This window comes from Miniopterus natalensis, chromosome 16 (genome assembly GCF_054644295.1).
Source record: "Miniopterus natalensis isolate mMinNat1 chromosome 16, mMinNat1.hap1, whole genome shotgun sequence".
Classification (NCBI taxonomy): Eukaryota; Metazoa; Chordata; class Mammalia; order Chiroptera; family Miniopteridae; genus Miniopterus; species Miniopterus natalensis.
The window spans coordinates 2196385-2213096 of NC_142096.1; the positions used below are offsets into that span (position 1 = coordinate 2196385).

The 16712-nt window shown below is 47.5% G+C and overlaps 1 protein-coding gene across 1 annotated transcript in view; it reads left to right on the forward strand.

Annotated features, from left to right (window-relative positions):
• Positions 1–13781: 13781 nt before the first annotated feature.
• SPIDR (scaffold protein involved in DNA repair) overlaps positions 13782–16712 on the forward strand; it is a 77587-nt gene continuing 74656 nt past the window's right edge. Inside the window, exons 1-2 of the mRNA XM_087825257.1 lie at positions 13782–13814; positions 15322–15477. Of these exons, the coding sequence (XP_087681383.1) occupies positions 13782–13814; positions 15322–15477 (189 nt within the window). The remainder of the gene's footprint in view (positions 13815–15321; positions 15478–16712) is intronic.

Below are 16712 nucleotides of genomic sequence, written 5' to 3' on the forward strand. Positions count from 1 at the left end.
GTTTAGCTGACCATCTAATACTGGAGACGACTTCCACAGTGTGCTGAGCAGGCCACAGTGAGGCCCAGGGGTCAGCTCTATAATCTGCAAGAGATATGACAGCTTCAGAGGAATAGGAGGGAAACAAACTTGGCAAATGCTCCCTGTAGACAGGGAGCATATAAGTCTTCCCCATTGGCCAAGGTGGCATGGAAGGAGGTTCTTACGCTGCAAAATGAATGGACAGGGTCCCAGTTTGCCAAAAACTACCAAGATAATTGGATAGAGAGAAAAAAAGCCCTCCCCTTCCTATCACTGTAAGAATTGGGGGCTTGAGCAGGAAGGAGAGATGGTCTTGAGACCAGAGTCCACCATTCTCCCAGGTTGTGGCACCTGAATAAACCTCTTTCCTTTGGCACCAGCACCTGTTTCACGAAGTTGGTTTTCATTGCAGCAGGCAGCCAAATCTGCCTTTCGGTTATGAGATGTTTGGTATAGAACTAAAAACATCTGTGCATCTGTATAAATACAGTGTGTGTTTTGTGTGTGTGTGTGTGTGTGTGTGTGTGTGTTTCTAAACTTTCCATCTAAATGTTTTGGCACTAAGTAAACAGAGGCTGGAAAATATTACAGCCTGACTCATGTTAGCTAACATTATATAGGTTTAGAAAAGCAAATTGGCCAACACGCAGGTTTTCAAAACTGCTATTCAATAATCCAATGCTAATTCCTCCACTGCAAGTACATTTGGATCCGGCATTAAACGACAAGTAAATCAACTTTTCAATGGCCTTTGTTAGCCTCTTCCTGTGACTGAATTATACACACTTCCCACGATGCTCTTAATTTCAAAGCTCATTTCCTGTCACTGTGCATATCATTTTCCTGAACGATTCTGAGGCCGTTTCTGTGTTTGATTCCTCCGACACCTGATTTAGTTAGGGTGCACGGAGCGAGAAAAGCTTACATCACATACAGATAAAGTGATTTACTCTTTAGTAAAAGGGTTGCTTTACAAGACCCTTGGAGAAAGACTCATTAAAATGGGGTGGGATTTATATGTATTTCATAGACCGTGATGACAGTGACATAGTTTCATCACCTTTCAATAGCTCATTTTAATTTTGTTTTTCTTCTACTTCCCTTGCTCTAATAATTCTTCTCCAGCCAAGCCTACACAATGTTCTATTTGAAAATTAGTCCAATGTGTTCTCTGATATAATTTGGCCAAAAGCCTTAGTTAGTAGATTTATAATCAATTGATATCCACTCTATTTTGTAGACCCAAAACAATTTCTCTTAATAATGTCCTTTAATGGTTCTTAAAATGTTTAAAGGCTTTTTTCTAAAAATACCCATAATGAAATTTACTTTTATTAGCTTTGGGGAAATCCAAAGAAGTGATCAGACAAATATATAACCTACAGCCATAGTGTCCCGTTACTCCCAAGGATCACCAAACAAACATCGCCTCACCGTTCAGCTTCCTGGGGGACAATCGGGATGTCCTCTCCAGACGGAAGGAAGGGCCACTCCCCCTCTGTGCTCTCTCACCTGGAACTGTGGGGACAGCTCACCTGGTAGAGCTTTCGAGGGAAGCGTCACAGAGAGCCCGGTGGAAAGAACGAGTTCCAGGAAGCGGCTCACTCAGAAAACGCCTAACCCTGAATCCGCTGGGATGTGTTCTAATCAGTTTGTCCTGCTGGCTTTGGCACGTTCATCAGGAATTTTAAACATATTTTGGGTATAACACTGAAGACTCTATTACACTGATTTTCCACCTCTCCGACAGTCTGGGCTCCTTATCCTAGCCCAGCCCTGAGGGGCAGGGATGCTGGAAAATTCAGATGATGCCTGAGACAGAGAAGCCCCAGCTTCCAAGAAAAGTCTCAAAACTAGAGCCGGAGACCACCCAGAGGAAGGTCCGGATTCCAGAGAGGAGTGAGGACCAGGCGAAACCCGCCAGGCAGAAAGGCACAGATGAGCCAAAGGTGTATTAATCTATCATTAGCTTATTTTATAAACCTCCTATTTTTGTGTGCCTTGTTCTGAAGCATTTTTTCCTACAGGTAATTTATCCGCCAACGTTTTTCTGCCACACCTTCATTTCTTTGGCATGCTAGGCGATTTTTGCAAGAAAATATTAAATTAATAGAAAATGAATTGACTTAGAAAGGTGATGAAATATGTTAATGTGGATGATACATAATTCAAAAACCAACTCAGTATAATTCAATTTGATTTCTTAGCAAGCTATATTTATATTATTTCAAAATCTTAGTGTATTTCAAGGCTCAAGGTCATAAAGTCTGGGGAAAACTACTTTAAACTTTTTCCCAAATGTAAATACTTTCAGAGGACAAGATCACACACACACACACACACACAGAAAGAGAACCATGGTTCCATATATAGATATGTAGATGTGGAAAGAGAGAGACAGACAGAGACAGAGAGACAGAGACAGAGAGACAGAGAGAGGTGACGTTGATATCAAACAGGTTAGAAATAACACTGAATTAAATTCAGTTAATGTATATTCTAGTCTTGAGTCTGCAGCTAACATTGGATAAGCTACTTTCTCTGGCTTAACTCCCTACAACAATAAAATAAGAGGTTGGATTGGGTGATCTCGTGGGTATCTTTTTCTTCTAAAAACATTAAAATTCTCCTGAAACGGTTTCAACCCCTGCAGCCATCTAGTTGTTATCCTATGATCTCTTGTATTTTCCCCTGAGACACTCCTTTTTAACACGAACGCTGATAACAGAAGCCGATAGCACTGATAGCGGAAGTCGTCTGGTCCACGATACCGTTTATAATGGATACGTCGGATCAAAATGAAATTTAAAAGGCTAGAGTTTGCTTTCAAAAAACACCACATTGAAACGAAAGAAATTCCATGTTCATCAAGGAAAGTGTCCTGGAACTAGTAAATTTATTTAATCTAATAATTCCACATTAACATCATTTTCTACTTGGGGCTGAGCCACATGAACACTTATTAACGCAGAGCAGATCGAATCGGCGTCTTCGTTGTAGATTTTCAGCCACTTCTCTACGGTGCCCTGAGGGAAGTCACTGTGGCAACGACAGACCACGCTAGACTCCCCCCAAGAGGCTGTAAGCGCTTCAGAGACAGGACACTTGTGTCCTTGCTGCTGTGGTGCTGTTTCCCTCCACGGCCCGGTGCTCGGCGACCCGGCCACACGCTGCCTTTTGTTAGATGAATGGGCCAGCGAGGGACAGTGCCCTGGCGCCCGCCACGGGGCACAGGCCTTCCTTCGCTCCCGCTGTCCCTGCTCCGCGCTCCGCCAGCCAGGCTGGGCAGGAAGCCTGTCGCCACGCGCCGGGGAGGCCGGGCACTTCCCTTCGCCCCCTGGGCCCTCGCTCAGCCTGGCCCTCACCCGGCAAGGCCAAGGCCAAGGCCGCTATCTGCCTGGGGGCTGTTGTGAGATCAGGTAGCACCAGGGCTCCCCGAGGGCAGGGCTGGTGTCCTCAGCCCCCGAGGTGGGCACCTGTGGCCTCGGGAAATGTCGCTTCCCTCCCTCCCCTCCCTTCCAGCTCTGAGACTCAACCAGATTTCTAGATACACTTATTTGTAATGGAAAAGAGAAAAACCACGTTGCTTTACCAGCGTCTTAATTCAATTCCACGCATTTCTTACTCCCGGAACGTCTCGAATGGGAGAATGGGTCTGAAAGTCTTTCAGCGCTTCTCCAAACTGCCGTTCGGCGCCTGGGGAATTATTAGCGGCATCTAATTATAGGAGGACAGTCTGCTTGTAGATTTTTTCCTGGCAGTGGCTACGGTGATTTTAGTCCACTTTGTATCATTAAAAAAAAAAAAAAAAATGTTTCATCCTTGTATGCTATTGTCAAGCTGCTCAATTTCTTTTATAGTTAAAAAAAAACCTTTCAGTCGCATCATGGCAGAGACTTTGGGGCATTTTCTTTTTATCTTTACTCATTCACATAAGGAAGTCCCAATTTTTCTTTAATAATAATAAAAATTTGCATAATTTTCATGGAATTTTACAGATGCTTCGGCTCTTTTAGATTTTAGGGTGTTTTGTTTTTTTCGCCAATACATTTTGAACTTTTTTTTTTTTCTATAAACAGCATCAAAATAAAAAGCTGGGATTTCTGGCTTAAATATTGATGTGTGAATTTTTCTGTTTTTTTTGAAATTTTATTTTGTGGAATGAATAACAATTATGAAATTAACCACTAGCAATGAATTACAAAGGAGTAAAATAAGATTTTAAAATCAGAGATTGTGGTTCATCCTCTCAATCAAACATAATATTCCCGAAGTTGTTTTCTGGGATTTATGCCGCAAGGGCTCCCCGATGAGCTCCTCCCCGAGGAGGGTAAGCTCGTGCAGCGATTCCTACAGGTGGCGGCTGTGACAACTGCACTCCCACTCGTGTCCCCCCACCTCGCACTGTTACGGCATCTCATCCGCCCAGCACATAATTATAGTTATCAAACACCTGCTGCTTTATTCAGGCTCCAAGAGCATTAAATGTCACCTTTCGTTGACGTCTTCCAGATACACGCCTCTGGCTCTGACGGAAGCCTCAGCCTCAGCCTCAGCCTAGCACATGCCTGGTGCTTATACTTGACTAATGGGCACCTCAGACCCACAAATCCCAAGCACAGTCCTTATGCATAAGCCCCTGGAGCTATTGCCCCACCAGGTTTTCTCACTTCACCATGTGGCAGCTCCTTCCACTCAATTACTAAACCTAAAGCAAGGGAGAGCGTGAATGCCTGCCCGCCAGTCATGCCCACGTTCCGTCTAAACAGACATGGGGTCAGCCCACTTTTCTTCTTGGCTGGACAACTAAGGAGCTTCTGTTTTTGACGAACACACTCCATTCTCTCATGTCCAACATGATCGTGATAGAGCATAAATCAGGTCATTTCACCACTGAGCCTCGCAGTTCGAAAAAAATGAAGTTATTAATGTTGGGGTTTTTAAGTTATTTTTTATGTTTAAAAATATACCTTTATTGGTTTGAGAGAGAGGGAGGGAGAGGGAGAGAGAGAGAAACATCAGTGATGAGAGTCACTGATCGGCTGCCTCCTGCTCGCCCCCTGCTGGGGGTCAAGGAGCCTGCACCCCGGGCCTGTGCCCTGACTGGGAACCGAACCGCGATCTCCTGGTTCGTGGGTCGACGCTCAACCCCTGAGCCACGCCGCCGGGGCAAACAATAATTTTATAAAGCTGCAGCACAAGACCAGTTTCTTCAGGGCTGTTTTCCTCCCTCCGTGGACTCCTAGAGCTCATGATGCCTCTGCAGTGACATTCCCCACCTTCCAACACATTGTCGTCTCCGTGGCTTGTCTGCTCCTTGGCTCCAAGCAACGCGAAGCCAGGAACCTCACCCCCCCCCCCCCGCGTCCCTAGACAGTGCCCGGCAAAGGGCACTTGAGGCGAGTTTGTTCGGGGAGGGGAGTTTCCTCCAGCTGAGGGTTTAGGGAGCTGGGCCTCGCAGCCGCGGCCGTCCTGCGGGATTACTCCCGACCACCGACTGGGACGCTGGGAACTGCATTTCAGGCGAAAGCTTTTGATTCAAGCAGACCTCGCTGGCAAAACCCCTCCTGTCACCAGCTGCAAGTGTTGCCAGGGTGCAAAAACGAGCCAGGCCCCTTCCAGCTTTCAGAGTTCAGTAAACATCAGGACTCGCGTGTTTAAAACGGAAGCAAACTCCTTCAAACGGCCTTCAATTGCGCTGCAGTGAGGATGAAGGGGGCTGCTGATCCGAGCGCTGGCAGGGCACGCAGGATTTCTCGGCCCTTCGACCGGTACTTAAACGGGCCGAGGGCCCTACAATGGAAACGGCCACGTCGGTTATCCCGTCGCCATCCCTCCTTCCACAGGTGAGGAAACTGAGACTGCGGGAGGGCCGGTGATCAATGAATCCGCAGCTGGTCGGTGGGCGAGAGGGACCAGCACAAACACCCCCTCGGCTCCTGCTGAGACCGAGCCACGGCTGGCAGTGCAGAGACTCAGAGCTCGTCCAAGCCTGGCCGCTGAGAGAGCCACTAATAACCTGCGAGCACGAGATGCCATGATCCAAACTGCAGGAAGAATGGAGGTCATGCTCAAGGTCAAGCAGAGGCGGGAAAGCAGGGGGGTATGGAGACCGCTAGATAGACCCTGGGCCAAGAGGAGACCTAAGACGGACAACGGAGTGTTGTGTTTAGGGGACACGTGGGTAGACCGCCCGAGAGAGCATTTTATGGAAATTACTTGTTTGATAAACTGCTTTCTAAATAGGTTAAGGATTCGTAATCCTTGTTGTGCTTTGTTGCACTTATTCTGCAAGTCTCCTTCCCCGTTTCCCTCTGGGTAAGACATTAGAAGATGGTGGAGTTAGCGTGTTTGTCCCCAACAATCAGAGCCCCCGTTTCTCCCCCCAGCGGCGTGGCTCAGTGGTTGGGCATCGACCCATGAACCAGGAGGTCAGGGTTCGATTCCCGGTCAGGGCACAGGCCCGGGTTGCGGGCTCGATCCCCAGCAGGGGGCGTGCAGGGGGCAGCCGATCCATGACTCTCATCATTGATGTTTCTCTCTCGCTCCCTCTCCCTTCCTCTCTCTGAAATCAGTAAAAACATATTTTAAAAAAGGTGTGAGCCCTTCTATCTGCCTCAGAGAAGGTAGCAAAGAGACCTGAATACACCGGGTGGAGCACGTCCACCCTTGGGAGGACTGTGCAGCCGTGAAACACGGAGGTGGGGCTGCCCGGGGTGTGGCGTCGTCCCAAGAACACACCCGCTGCTCGGTGGAGAGCGGAAGGCAGGGACCGACCTGTGCCCACCCCTGTGCCCACGGACACAAACAGCTGCCGGGAACCTTCCCTAGAGGGGAGCGGGCACAGCCCTGTCGCCCACAGTCGGCTGCACTGTTCAGGTCTTGCCAACACAATGGATTTCTGTAATTTTCTGGTTAAAATCAAGTGTAAAAGCATGCTTCCTATACCAATTATTTTTGTATTACGGACAAAAAGTAAATCTCTACTGGATTTTCTTGACTTGTGGAGATAAAGTTAGAGCGAGATAACTTTGAGAAGATGTGCCTTTTATTTATTATTTATTTTTTTCAAACACTTCATTAAATTTATTGGGGCGACAGTGGTTAATAGGAACCTAGAGGTTTCAGGTGTGCGTTTCTGAGTTACAAGATCTGTATATCGCTCTGCGTGCCCTCCACCCAAAGCCGTATCTTCTCCTGTCTCCGTATATCAAGGCCCCCTTTGCCCCTTCCCCCACCCCTTCCCTCTGACGTGCCTTTTGAAGTGGGGAGACCCGCAGCCGCAGGAGCCCAGGCTGGCTGGGCCCTGGCGTGGGGAGCACACGGCGTCCCCCGAACAGCTCCCGGCTGCCGTCAGGCCAGGAGGCAGCGGGCCCAGCGATTCTCAGGTACGGTTCGTAACAGCGACTTTCAGCCCGTGTGTCCCGAGAATTTTTAAAACATGTGATGCCTGATTCTTTAGTCGGCGGCACTGACGCCTTTTCCCTTAGATTGTCCAATAAAAAAATGACAACAGCCGACCCAACAACAGCCGTCCAGTGTGAGTGAATCGAAATGATTCCCTTTTTTTCCCCTCTGTTGGATCGGCAAAAAAATATATTTTTTGGTGCCCTGAGGAATTTTAGTCATTAGCTTATGTGCCGTGAGATGAACAGGCTGAGAATGGCTGGTTTGTAAGAATTCGGCGCAGCTGCTGTGCCGTTTGATCCGCTAGGTCTGTGGCTGCTTCGCTTTCTTACATCCTATAGTCACGTCCTTCCTTCTATTCATTTGGCCTTAATAGGTCAGTAAGACAAACGGCAAGCAGACTTTTCCACCAAGGAGGAGTTGGAACGACATCAAAATTTTAACCTCAGTCTCCTTTCCCTTCATTCCTTCCTCTCCCCGCCCCCCACTTATCAAAATAATATGAGGTTTTACTGGTATATTTTGTTTTTGTTTTGAAAATTACTTAGGCTCCTGAAAAGAGTGATCTAGCAATTAAATAACTGATTATTTTAAAGATTAGTTGAGGACTGCTTGGGTACCATAATTTTATTGTAAACATATTATCCAAAATCTACAGGAAAAATCAGGAACGAACCTGAAGCGGCGGGAATGTTGTTACGAGAGATCTCCTAACGAAGGCCGAATGTGCCCCCTTTTAAAAGGAGAAAATAACCTTCAGCTCCTTTAAATGTAGAGTTTGGCATTTTACTAAATTTCATAGGGAGAAAATGTAATGAGTCGATAAACCCAATTTGGAGGCCGGTTATTGTCACATAAATTAATTTGCCTGCTAAGTGATCAGATGCACATCCACCTTTCCCCCACCATCTGCCTCACAACAAAGTTGGCATTGGGCTCCTGCGAGGGCCAACTGTAGAAATGCCATTACTTAAGGGCTTAATATCCACCAGGTCGTGCTAAGTCCCAATTTCCAAGGTACTGTACTTGCTGGCTGACCAGGTAAAAAACAGAGTTTGGAATTCCCTTTTTTTTTTCTTTCAAAAAATTATATGCAAAAAGTAGTATGCCTTGAGGCATTTCTTTTTCTTGGGCTTTTGTCCCAACGAGCAGCGTCACCGTGTGACCTTGGGCTCCTGCCTGGCAGGCCACCCCCATTCAGTGGGGAGATGGCAGGCCACGTCCGCATGGCTCGGTTTTGATTTGTCTCTCCAAACACTTGTGGTCTGTGAAATCTCCCCTGACTGTCACGCACTGAGCGGTCCCATCCCATTTCTCTGTGCAATCAGGCACCTGGCCGGCTCCGCCAAGCACAGTGCTGGGCAGGGAGGGGTGTGCCGGAGCCAGGGTTTCGCTCCAGCCAAGTTCCAAATGTGACCCTAATGCAATCCAAAGGCCAAGACAGTCCCGGTCAAGATCTTCACACAATCCTCGTTTGCATGGAGAAGGGAAAATATGCACAGTGGGGAAAACACAGCAGCTATAAAATAACTGTTTTTAATATTGAAAGGTTTTAAAAAGTCAGAGACCAAACACAGAGTCACAAGTAATGGCCTTTAAAAAGGAGCTAAGCTATAGCACCCAGTGGTAGGTACTGCTTTTCCTGGTTTTATTTTTCTTTGCGTTTTCATTCGAGCTGGAATCAGGATGGCACCGTGTAGCCGTCAGCCCGTCCTGCGCCATATAGCGTCTACCGTTTATGCGTCACTGTAACGATACGATGTTGGTTTCTTGTTGGATAAATCACTTTTTCTGGAAATACGTGACACGTAAATAATGGCAATTACTGAAAGAGCAGTTGATAATTACGTAACTTGAACAAATAGTGGGCAGTATATTTTGACCTCGGGTTTTCACAAATATGTTGTTAATCTGCTAGAAGTTTTGAGGGTGTATTACGTTAAATATGCAAAACCAGATACGATGTGGAGGGAGATGGTCCGTGTCCACGGGGCTTCGTGTCTAACTCTAGCAGAAAATTCAGACAAGTAGAAAATAATCTACTCCGGGGTGTGATCGAGGAAAATATTACATTAGGTACACGGGAGGGACAGGGTGAGGGCGTCGTGGGAGACCTCTCAGGGCCAGGGCCGGGATCTCCAAGCAGGAGGCCCGCGTGAGTGGAGGGCACCGCAGAGAGGCCCCGGGAGCCCCCGGCTCCAGCGAGGAACGTGACTCGTGAGCGTGCTGAGGACTGAGACTCATTCCCCAAGGGTTTCAGGCGTCAGGCAGAGGACTTTGGAACCTGTGTCGTGGGGAACCACGGAAGAATTTGGGCAGAAGAATAACATGATGGATCAGGTCTGAGTTTTATTTAGAAAACTCATATATTCCAACAACATTGCCCCAAATACATTGGCACGGGGTGAAACTGGAGGCGTGGAAACCAGACTGGGGGCTGCCGTGGGTTGATCCACGCAGGAGGGGAGAGGTCAGAACTAGGCGGCAACACCGGGAATAGAAAGAAGGGCGGGTTTAAGGCAATGAGTGGAGACGATCCACAGCAACTGGTGAAGACGACAGCGGTGAGGAACGGCGATGTCCAAGGCGAGCCCCGCGAGCCTGTAAACGGCAACTCGCTCCACCAGTGAGGCATGAACTCCATTCCCAGTACAAGCTGGGAACCGGCGAGAGGCGTTTATGCATCTTCCTGAGGGGCAGACGACGGACCGTACGGATGGGAAATAATGAGATTGTGCTGTTAGCGCAGCTCGGAGATGAAACAGAAGGAAAGTGACAGGAATCTTATCAAGTATTATTTATGGATCAGCCATCTGGAAAAACAGTTTGGGAAACAAGATAAAAAAAATTGCTTACGGGTGAGGGCATGAGGCGAGTGGGCTCAAGCTTTAGTTTTTTAATTGGGTTAAAAAGCAGCGAAAAGACAGGAGAAACGTTGAAACGGGCTAAACAGGCCTCCTCTTCGGGGCGGTGGCAGTGAGAGGGACCTGGGGGTTAGCTGGGAAAAGGATCCTAGTAAATTTTTACTAAAATAGGTGATCATTAGGCCTAATACAAATTCCCACTTTACTTCTGCAGTTTAAAATTAAGAACCTTGTTGGGCCAGTTCCCTCTTTTAATTTTGCTTCAGCTGTAATAATTAAGTGCATTGAAGGTGTCAGAGAGACCCAAGTGAAATTATTCAAAGAGGATATGTTTTAGTTTCAAAACTTTGGTTGATTTTTAATAGAAAGAAACATTAAATAAGTCAAATACAAATCAGAGGGTTGCCAAGTTTCACACTGTATTATTCTATCATATTCAGATATAATGCAGACACCTTGACAAACCTGATCCGCAGAAAGGAGCATTTGAGGCCATTTTCATAAGAGATTAATGCATAGCTTTGTCTCCCTTACATATATAAAAGTACTCTATTGTAAAATAAATTATCCATCTACCATCCCAGGTGGTCTTTTTAAAACAAACAAACAAAAAAAACCCCACAAATAACGGCATTCCTCTGTCCATGCCCTGGAACGGCTTCCCAGCTCCTCGGAATAACTGCCAAAGTTCCTAAAAACACAGCCCTGGTGACTGGTCCTCACAGAGGAGCCCAGGTGTCCTCTTGTTAATACAAATAATGTCACAGAACACTGACATCCGACAAGGCTATTCCCACGCGGTGGTCCATCAAGACAAGAACAAGACCCTTCACCAGCGGTCACCAGCACGTTCCCATCAACCCGTCAAACCACAAAGTGACCAAACACCACCCTCTCATGGCGAGGACAAGTAACTGCAGCGTTTTTGCTCCTGGTCCTGTAAGACAAGATTTATGGAGAGAGTCAGGGCACTGCCCCTGCTTCCTGACCGCATCCGTCCCCAGCGAAGCCCCACTTGTTTGAACCCGCCTCCAAAATCCTATAACACAAGCCCCGATCCTATCGTCTTTCTCCCCACAGCCTCTCACTGCGATGCCCATGATTTCCATGGCGTGCACCCCCCAGCGGCAAGGGGCTGCCCATCCAGCGTCCTCAGCCACAGGTGTGCTGTTTCCCCAATACAACGTGGGGCATACACCAGGCCGCAGGCCTAGTTCAGGGAGTCAAGGAAGCCACACATATCAGGCTGCCCTGCCCCAGTGTCATTCTGGCCAGGTGGCACCCCAGGCGCCACATGCACCTGCTCTGGCACAGCCAGCTGGCACATAGTCGATGCAGAGGCCACACCTGCACAAGACCACTTCGTCACGAATGGGAGACACAGCTACCTCCTCCAACTCACAGGAACACAGAAAATCAAACGGAGTGGGGAGACATTGAATAGGCCTCCAATGAAGGAACAAGTAAAAATCCCCAAGAAAAGCTCCAATGAAACAAATATAATTTCCTGAGAAAGAATGAAAAGAAATAGTCAAAAGGACTCTCAATAAAGAGTGGAATAGACAGACTCAGAACTTCAACAGAGTTAGAAGAGATAACAGTAAACAATCCGAGTGGAAGAAAACAATAACAGATGAAAAATACATTAGGAGGAATGGATCAGCACTCTAGAAGACAGAATAGTGGGAATCGCCTGCTCAGAGCAGCAAAATAAAAAAAAAGAAATTTAATACTACAAGGCCATAGGAATCAAAACAGCATGGCACTGGCATAAAAACAGGCATATAGAACAGAATAGAGAGCCCAGAAATAAACCAATGCCTTTAGAGTCAATATTTGACAAGAAAGGCAAAAACATACAATGGGGTAAAGATAGTGTATTCAATAAATCGTGTTGGGGAAATTGGACAGATATGTATACAAAAAATGAAACTAAACCACCTATTACATTACACACAAGAATAAACTCAAAATGTTTTAAAGACTTAAATGTTGGACTAAAAAAAAACCAAAAAAAAAAACAACCATACAAATCCTAGCAGAAAACATAGGCAGTAAAATCACAGACATTTCTTGTAGCAATGTGTTTTCTGATTTCTCTCCTCGGGCATGGGAAACAAAAGAAAAAATAAGTAAGTGGGACTACATCAAATTAAAAAGTTTTTGCACAGGAAAGGAAACAAACGAACAAAATGAAAACTCAGCCCACTGAACAGGAGAGTACATTTGCCAATACATCTGATAAGGGCTAAATACTTATAAAAACTTATAAAAATCACCACCAAAACAACAAACAATCCAATTAAAATATGGGCAAAGGACCTGAATAGACACTTCTCCAAAGAGGACACACAGATGCCAAGAGACGTATGAAAAGATCCTCAACGCCACTAATCATCAGAGAGATGAAAATAAAACCGCAGTGAGGAATCACCTCACACCTGTCAGAGTGGCTAAAATCAGTAAACCAGCAAACAACAAGTGTTGACAAGGACATGGGGAAAAGGGCACCCTCCTGCCCTGCTGGTGGGAATGCAGGATGGTGCAGCCACTGTGGAAACAGTGTGGAGGTTCCTCATCAGTTAGAAATGGAGCTGCCATTTATACTTTGGGGGGATTATTCTTTTGATATGAGAGGAATATGAAATACTCCTCCTATTGTGCCATTTGTCTTTTACTTTGCTTATTGCACTTTTGCCCCGCATAAATTAAGGATTTTATGTAGTCGATTTTATCAGTCTCTTCTCTTATGAGCCATGAATTTTGAGTCATAATTAAAAGATCCCCCCCACTCGAAGATTATAAATGGATTTGCCCAGGTTTTTACTCTAATACCTTCACAGTTTCATTTTTTTCACATTAAAACTGCGCATTCATTTGCAGCCCGGTGTACCCTTAACTGCTAGGCTAGGGAGGGATATTGAACTCGCAGCCTCCGCGGGCTTTCATTTTAATTTAATGTCAACTGCTGCCTAACAAAAGAGGCCAGGTACGTGCTTCATTTGAAAAACAACACTTGGGGGGCTGACCCACGGCGCCAGCCCAGCAATTCCCCCAGCAGGCGCCGGTGATGGCCGGGGCGGCCTGCCGAGGGCGCTCTGCAGGACCCCGGGCCCCGGGGAGGAAGCCGCGCCCGCCGCGCTGCACCCGCCAGGACCCGGCGCAGCTGCGCCCGCACCTGCCGCCCAGGGGCCCGCCCGGCCCACGTGGCCCACGTGGCCCACCTGTGCCCAGAGAACTGCCACCCACAGAGAAGCCCCGCCCCACGCCCAAGTACCCTCCAATCGCAGCGCACGCTAGGACGCGCAGGACCCGTTGGGGCGGTGCGTCCAGAGAAGCCCCGCCCCCGCCAGCCCGCCCGCCAATTGGACGGTGCGTCCAGAGAAGCCCCGCCCCCGACAGCCCGCCCGCCAATGGCAGCGCTCAGGGCGGCGCGCGGCGCAGGGAGGACGCGCGGGGATGCCCGGGGCCCGAGCGGCGCCCTCGGAGATGCCCGGCGGCGGCGGCGCTCGCGGCCCGAAGGTGAGGGATCCGGGGTCTCCCGCGGTCGCCCCGGGACCCCGCGGGCCCGCGAGTCCCGCTCGGCTTCCCGCCCTCCCTCGGGGCGCGCGGGGGGCCCGGACCGGGCGGGGCGAGTCGTGGGGGCCGCGCCGGTGGGGCCCGGGCGGGGGCGGCCCGGGGGAGCGGCGCCCACGCGGGGAGGCGGGGGCGGGGAGGTGCCCACGCGGGGAGGCGGGGGCGGGGAGGGGCCCGCGGGGCGCAGCCGCGGGGACGGAGGGGCGGGGCGGGGGCTTGGGTCCGGAGCGGCGCGGGAGGCGGACCTGCCTCGCGGGGACCGGGGGTGGACTTGTCCTTTTTCTTTGCCTCGCGTAACGCGCCAGGACTCGGCTTTCCGTCGGCGCTTTTTCCTTAAATATGTTTTTATTGATTTGAGAGGGAGCGGGAGAGAGAGAAGCATCAGTGACGAGCGCCGCGGGCCGGCCGCCTCCTGCGCGCCCCCTGCTGGCCATCGGCCCGCAGCCCGGCCTGTGTCCTGATCGGGATTCGAACCGGGGGCCGCTTGGTTCAGGGGCCACGTTCAACCGCTGAGCCCGGCCCGCAGGGCAGGAATAGAGTTTTTATTTCGTTTTGTTTTTATCTCTCATCCACATGGTAGTGAAATTATATATAATATTGAACCCAGCAGTGTTATTCGAAGACCTGTCCTAGGTTGCAGTTTTTTTCTGTTTTATGGGCGTGCGTTTGTGTGCCTGCTTTCTTTGTCTGTTGGAATGTTATTTTGCTCTTTTGTTTTTTTCCCCTAATAATAACAACTTTGTCCGGGATTTGGCTCTGATCTTTTTCTGTTAACTTATTTTACAGTTTTTGAGAATTTTGGGGAGGCAGGATTCGAGATAGCTTTTATAACTCCTGTTGCTCCCTGCAAGACTGTGGCCTCTTATTTGTTATGTAAATATTTCTTGGCTTTGCTTCCCTCCACCACTCAGTCTGGACTTTTTCTTAACGCCTGTCATCTCTGTGCTGCGGAGCAGACTCCCCTACCAGCAGTTCTCTCCTCCGTATTGGGCCCTTTTGGGGAAAGTGGTCCTAGCTGACTGGTTTTTGAGGATCCTAGACAGCCCCCACCCGTTTGGATCTTGGGTGCAGCCCTTGGTCTCACCCCCTTTCAGACGCCCTCCTCAGACGGCCTGCTGCACTTTCTGGTGACCGCCAGCTGTCTTGTGCTCGGGCCTTCTTTGCGCCTGGCCTCTCTCAGCTTCCTGCCTGTGAGAGATGACGCCCTGCATGAATTTGAGGGGTGGGTGGTTTATGCTCACCCGTTTGTCTTTCCGACTTTGTTGACTAGTTGCAATTGTTGTCTGCACACTCATAGTGTGGCTGTCTCTTGACTCCTCCTTCACGTGGGGATTCGGAGGCATTTGAAAACTATACCTTCCCCACTGCCATTCCTGGGTTTCCGTGTTGTTAACTGTCAACTTAACGTATACTTAATGAAGCTGATTTTTTTCTTTAAAAATTATCTCTGCAGAGAAAAAGAAACTTGGACACAGAATACCCGTCCTTTCCAGGAGAGCGCCCCCTGCAGTTCAGAAGAGCAGGTCACAGTTCGGTGGGGGCAGCTGCTTCCCTCTCAGAAGCCTGGCTCAGGTGTGCAGAAGGATTTCAGGATGCTCCTGGGACTCCGGTAAACTTCAGTGAAACCTCCTAATTCGGGCGAGGGGTTTCCCTTAAATCTGGAAGTTGTTATATAGTAAAGTAGGTTTTCCCTGTGCGTATGTTAAAAAATTGACAAATTAGTTTACCTGTTTTTTACTTATGTAGACATGTTTGTGTAATTAAAAGTATGTATGAAAAGTTTAATTTCATAGAAGAGTTTTCTGTAGGTATTACTGTAATTTTAAGTTTATACTGAATAGGTCTAGTAAATGCCTGAATTCACCAGTCACCTTGAGGAAACAGGTGCACATGGTGCAGGTGTGGCTTAGCACACTGAGGGCATTGGCCCCGGTGCCTGAAACTGCTGCAGGTAGTCATGCCCAGTGACAACAGAACCAGTTACCGTGGGCATGGGGTGTGATCGCGTGCTAATCGCTCTCAGAACATTGTTAACCAGCAGTGACTCTTGGATTTAAATATGTAGACTATAGTTGTAGATATGTAATATTTATTTATGTTGGCAAAATTACTACGGTGCTTTTTCCAACATATGGCTTATTCCCCAAAATTTGTTACAAATAACAGTGAATTAATAACAACAAAAATAACCTGTTAATTTAATTATAAGCAAATCTCGGTTTAAAGCATTTTAAAATTAACAGGGTATTAATTTTCACCTATGACATACAGACTGGAAATTTTGTCCATTAGATCCGAATTCTGTTAAATCAAGAACCTCGAAATCGAGGGTTTACTGTAGTCATAAAATTGTTTAGATCCTAGTGTTCAGGTCACTGTAATTATACTTCTTTGGAATTCCCATTCTTAATTTCTTTCAAGACACTGTCATCGGTATATACTTTTTCCCTCATCCTTGAATTCCTTTAATAATTATGGAAAGTTAGTATTCACCTCTTTATGCCATGCAGAATCTTTATACTCCTATTTTTATATACGAAGGATACCTACTGAGAATTTCTGAGAAGAATGTTCTCAGAAGAGCACTGAGCATCCTCTTTAGAGGAAGTGTGATGATGAAATGCTTATACATTCAGATACATAATGAGGTTTTCTGGTTAAATTTTGTAAATGCAACTCTGAAATACTTACAATATGGAGTAATACTATTACAGACTGAATGTTAGCTTTCTGTTTAGATGCAGGAAAAATATAAAAGTACTTTTGTAAGTACATGAGGAGTCTGTGCTTTGGGAATAATTATTGATGAATGTAAATAAAGGAAAACAGGAATATGTTAAGGAG